Genomic DNA, 6,000 nt, shown 5'->3' with positions numbered 1-6,000 from the left:
AAAACTAGACAGGTTGGAATGGTAATCCAAATGGTAGAAGAAAGGACAGATCCCAACAAATGATGGCTAAAAGGGAATAATCTTGATTCATGGGTGTTTCTGGATGAAAGTGTAAAGTTGATAACATTACATCAAAGTGCCAGACAATAGGGAATTAGTTATTAACAAGGGAAAATAAAATGCAATGTACCCTTTGGTATCTCATAGTCAGGATTCCTCTATACTTTTGTGACTAGCATGAGCCTTTTGACAAAGTCTTTAAAGGCTTGTACAACTTGCTTGTTCCTCAGAGTGTAAATAAAAGGGTTCATCACAGGGGCAACTGAGGTCACAAGTACTGATACAGCCTTATTCAACTCAAGCTGTTTCTTTCCAGGAGGCTTGATATAGATAAATATGCAGGTACCATAAGTCATGGAGACAACAATCATGTGGGAGGAACAGGTGGAAAAGGCCTTTTTCCTTTGTTGGGCAGAGGGGAATCTCAGAATAGTCCTGATAATGTAGGCATAGGATAGAATCACTAAGATTAAGGTGATGATGAGTGTCAAAACAGCACAGATTATAACTAGTTTTTCTATAAGCTGTGTATCAGAACATGAGATCTTCAGAATTGGTGATGCATCACAGCCAAAATGATCAATGACATTGGAGTCACAGAATTCCAAACTGAGGCCCATGCATAATGGTGGGAGGATGATCAACAATCCAGCTACCCAAGAGCTCAGGATGAGCTGGTAACAGACTTTACTATTCATAATGGTTGTGTAATGCAGGGGTTTGCAGATGGCCACATAGCGATCATAAGACATGGCAGACAAAAGGAAAAGTTCTGTTGATCCAAAGAGTATGCCAAAAAATAGTTGAGTAGCACAGGCATTATAAGTTACAGTATTATCTCCAGTTGACATGCTGTATAGATATCTGGGAATACAGACAGTTGTGAATGAGAGTTCTAATAAAGAAAAATTTCGAAGGAAAAAATACATGGGTGTTTTCAGGTGAGGATCTACCAAGGTGAGAGTGATGATGATCAAGTTTCCAATAATACTCAATAAATAGGTGAAAAACAGAAAGATAAAAAGTAGAACCTGCAGTTGAGGGTCATCTGTCAGTCCCCGCAGGATGAATAATGTTATCCCTGAATGGTTTCGCATCCCCAACTTCTGACTTTTAATGAACCTTTATATAAAAGAAAGATTGGATCTGAGATGGAGAGTAGCAAAATGAGCCCAAAATGGCACACAGAGGTTCTCAAATTTTTTTAATAGAGGGTCAGTTCACTGTCCCTCAGACTGTTGGAGGGCCGGAATATAGTGAAAACTAAAACTTTGTTTTGTGGGCCTTTAAATAAAGAAACTTCATAGCCCTAGGTGAGGGGGATAATCGTCCTCAGCTGCTGCAGCTGGACTGCGGGCCATAGTTTGAGGACCCCTGGAACCAAGGAGGGACAGGGGGAGGGGTAGAACAGGAAGAGGTAAACCCTGACAAATAATGAGCTTTATAGAAGGTTCTGGATATTATATTAATGAGAAAGAGTTTTAATACCTAACCATAGCTCATGCTTTTCTAAGACTTCTGTTTCCAACTTCAATGTTTTTCCTAATCTACTTCAAATATAGTTTATTCACTTTGTACTTCACTACATAGTTTCCTGGGCATTTTGGTGACTTCACTCATTTCTATTCTGAATCTAATCATATACTGCTAAACATCACTTCTGATCTCTTTTTTTAAAAGATAGAACCATATCTGAACATACTTAGACCACACTATCTCTTTGTATCTTGGTTCCTTCTGCTTAATCATTTCTTGTTGCCCTTGGACACTATAAGATCCAGAATGCAAAAGCTTGTAAATGCCTTTCCGATAGGGACAGACTCAAAATCATATTACATGTCAACAGTGGCAAACATCATTTTTCATCTCATGTCTTCCCATTTCTTCATTGATCCCCTCAGACTTGACCCTTCCAAAGTCCATCTTCTCCTGACAATCAGTCAGCTAGAACTTCATAAAATATCTGGTCCAACCTATATCTACAAGAAATTCCCAGTTTAACTTGTGTTGTTGTTCTTGTTGTTGAATCTTTTTATCAGTCATGTCCAACTCTTCATGACCCCACTTGGGGTTTTAATATTGAAATTTCTGCTGCATATGAATAAAGACAATGCCTTTTTCTTACCTGTTTATTCTCTTCACAAGCTCTCTACAGATTTCCTATTTAATCGTTTACTTGTTCTGTCTCAGGAGAGAAATCTCAACTCCACTAGAAAAAAAAAATTAACTAGAAAAAATAGAAGTCATTCTTCTTGAGTTTTCCCTTCTTTCCCACATCACTCCTCAAAATACCTCTTAGTTCTCACCATCCTTTTCTTTTTTCTTAGTGTCAGAGTGGGCCTTTTCCCTGATCCAAACCTTGACAATTTCTTCTCCCTCTATCTCTCTCACTCTATTTCTCTCACATTTCTCCTCCCCCTATCCTTATAGTCTACTCTCTCTATCCTTGAAAAAACTAAACAAAAAACCTTCACTTGGCCTTGTTATTTTTTTCCAAGCTATTGTCCTATACCTTTTCTTCCTTTCAAAAAAATCTTCAAAAGTGTTATCTCCCTTTCATATCCTACTCACTTCTCAATTCTTGCAATCTAGTTTCCAATTCTACCACTTTATTGCCATGAGTCCCTTCAATGCAACTCATGACTTCTTGATACTAAATCTGATGGCCTTTGCCTCAATCCTTACCTTTTGTGATTTTTCTTCAGCTGTGGATGCTTATCCTGGACACTTTCTCCTCCCTTGGTTTCTGTAACATACTTTTCTTTCCATCTTTCTGACCAGTCTCCATTGCTGAATTATCACATTTTTTCCTGTCCATTGAGAATGAGTGTTCCCACAAGAATAAGGCTCCATTCTGATCTCTTATTTCTTCCCAAATCAATCCCAATAGGTAAAATTATCATCTCTATGCAGATAATTGCCAGTCCTGTATCTCTTAAAGTCCAGTCTCATATGACCATTTTTCTGCTATTCATCTCCACTTAAGATTTCTCATTAGTTTCTAAACCTCATTGTGCTCAATACAGAATTAATTTTCTCCTAAGCCAATACCATCTCCAAATTGTCAATTTTTTGTTGAGGATGTGTGGGTCAGAAACCATTTAATAAAAAAGACTGGAGAGATCTCTAGAAGCAAAGCAAAGTTTATTATCCCTTCTCACAAGAATCAGGTGTACCACCCATCGAGCAGACAATTGAAGGGAGGAAGCACCCGTAGGGGGCAGGGTCAACATTTTTAATCTCTAATGCAAATTCCCCCTCCCTCCACTGACCCTCATCCTTATTGGCTGAGGATCTTACATTCTAAACGCGGGAACTACCCAAGAAACTGAACTTGACCAATAAGTACATAGTTGCCCATATTTGGTTGAAATAGGAAGGATAACAAGAAGGGGACTTAAGTATGCCCTTAGGGGGATAGCAGGGAGGAATCTTTAAGTATGCCTTTGACTTAATGCTTAAAGTCCTTCAGCCTACTCAAACTTTGAAATAGATAAAGCCTTACTCGATTTTCACAACTGTCTTGAAAGATCTCACCTTATCTCGTTCAAGGGCTACACCATCCTCCAACCAACCAAATTTTTTGAACCCTTGGAATCACTCATAATATTTCCCTCTTCGTCATATGCCAATCTTGTCCCATAGATTTCCCACTCCCATTTCCCTCAAAATACAAAAAGCACTCTTGTCCTAGCTTTTTACATTCTCTATTTTAGTTTAAACCATCATCCCCTTCCACCTCAACTATTAAGAGTCATGTATAATTGGTCCTCCTGTTGCTAATACCTTCTTTTTCAGATCCATACACCATAAAGCTGCCAAATTGGTATTCTTCAATCATAGATCTTCCCATGTCAGCCCTCTACTCAGAGCTCTTCAAAGGTTTCCTAGAGGCACTAAGAGAACACATTTAAAACTCTTTATAATCTGACTTCCACTTCCAGAACGTTTGTAGACTTCTAAAAAAAGAGTTACTATAAGAGTACTTCTTTATTTGGCTTCTGATTCCATTTTGATAGTGTATTTATTGACAGAACATGTGATTACAAAAAAGGCTTAGAACTGTATAGTGTAATTGCTAGCTTAAGGAAAGATAAGGAAACAGACTCAGATCCATCCATTAAAATTGTCAAATTGATATTGCTCAATCATGGATCTTCCCATGTCAACCCTCTATTCAAAGTTTTTCAAAGGCTTTCTAGAGACTCTAAGAGAACACATTAAAAACTATTCATAATCTGACTTCCATTTCAGATACCTTTGCAGCATTCTTTACCATTATTAAAAAAAAAAAAAAAACTGATTTGACATTTGTTCTTTATCCACAGCATTCCATTTCCAGCCTAATATTCTTCTATCCCCAATAGAGAATGAGGTCCTTGAAAGCAGTGCCTATTTTATTTCTATCTTTGAATATCCCACCTCTTTACACACTCCCTGGGATATAGTAAGAATTTAACAAATGTTTATGAAACTGACCTACCTTCACCATAGTCCACAGAATACTGTGATTGTTCTCCATTGGGAGCAAGCACACAAATAATTTTTCTACTCCAAATTTTACTGGAGATGGCTGACCTCCACTCTCCAGTGATCCTACTCTTTGAAATCTCAAAGGAACTTAAATACACATAAGAGATCTATACCAAAATCATTCCTGCTCAACTTGCAGTACTTCTGTCTCATTCATCTTGACTCATAATAGCATGATGCAGTAGAATAAGCATTGACTCTGAACCTGAAGCATCTGAGTTTGTTTCCTTATCTGTGAAGCTATTAGGCTAGAATATTTGACCATATGGCTCTAGATCAATGATCCCAAAACACTTAGACTCCCAGGTTTCATAGCTTCAGTCTTTTTGTATTCACATGTTCTATCAACAAGTACACTGCCAAAATAGGATTAGATCCTAAACAAAGAAGTACCCTTATACTAAACTCTTCATATCCTAGCCCCTCTCTCGTTTCCTTTGGTTTTAAAATCCCATCTTCTAACAGAAAGCCTGACCTAACTTCTCTTAATTCTAGTTTCTTTCCTCTTCTAATTATTTTCTATTTTTCATGTTTGCACATATTTATTTGCTTGTCATTTTCTCCACTAGAAAAAAAGAATTATAAAAAATGATGAACCAGCTGATTTTAGAAAGGCCAGGAAAGATTTACATGAACTTGAAGAAGGGACCCCAAAACTCTAAAAATCCTTGAAGGAGAAATTCTCCTTGGACTCTACTTCAGTGAGGAATCCCGCTCTAGGGAAACAAGACAAAACAGTTTCATTCTGTTATCTAGGTGGGGTTGGTTCAGTCCTGAGCAAAAGAATTCCAATCCTATTAAATTAAAGAAGCTCATTCAATTCTATTCAAATTCCAGCTCAAGTTGAAATCCAGCTTATAGATGAGCCAATTTGGGACTGCACCCACTAGCCCCCTTCATCTTATAGCCAAAGTTCCTATTATGAAAGAGCCAATCTAAAATTCTCTCTTTGCAGAGGTTCTAAACATGCCATGCTATGTCATGCTATGTCAAGGAAGCCTCTCCCCACTGGAATAATATTTTTTTCCAGTGCTACCCTCTCTTAACCGCACCTATTTCCCTTTATGCTTCTGTCAGTATTTCTAACCTTATTTCCCAATCCCTATAATAAACCTCTTTTATCAATCTAGGTTTTCAGGTTTGTAAATTCCTTTACAGAGAATCTCTGTGCCACCAGAAGTGGGAGTTCTCCAAAACCCCTACCCTTGCACCAAATCCCAAGGGGTATAAGGGAGCCAAACCTCTTCATTTGATTACCTGAATCCCCAACCCGCCACTAGACCTTATCATTTAACTCCCTGACCACCAGAAACCCTAATCTCATTTTGGTTCCCTAAATCTAGACCTTATCATTTGGTTCCCTACTAAAGGGAGCCCCAAAACCTAAACATCATATTTTTGGTTCCC

The 6,000-nt window shown here is 37.9% G+C and overlaps 1 protein-coding gene across 1 annotated transcript; it reads right to left on the bottom strand.

The window, feature by feature from the left end:
- Nucleotides 1-218: 218 nt before the first annotated feature.
- LOC127564092 (olfactory receptor 6C2-like) lies at nt 219-1,157 on the bottom strand. The gene has a single exon (XM_052000404.1). It carries the CDS (start codon nt 1,155-1,157, stop codon nt 219-221), a length of 939 nt encoding a protein of 312 aa, XP_051856364.1.
- Between the last annotated feature and the right edge of the window lie 4,843 nt (nt 1,158-6,000).

The sequence above is a fragment of the Antechinus flavipes genome, chromosome 5, assembly GCF_016432865.1.
Source record: "Antechinus flavipes isolate AdamAnt ecotype Samford, QLD, Australia chromosome 5, AdamAnt_v2, whole genome shotgun sequence".
Lineage (NCBI taxonomy): Eukaryota > Metazoa > Chordata > Mammalia > Dasyuromorphia > Dasyuridae > Antechinus > Antechinus flavipes.
Note: the sequence above shows the minus strand (reverse complement) of the source record. Positions and strands in the feature narration are given on the sequence as shown.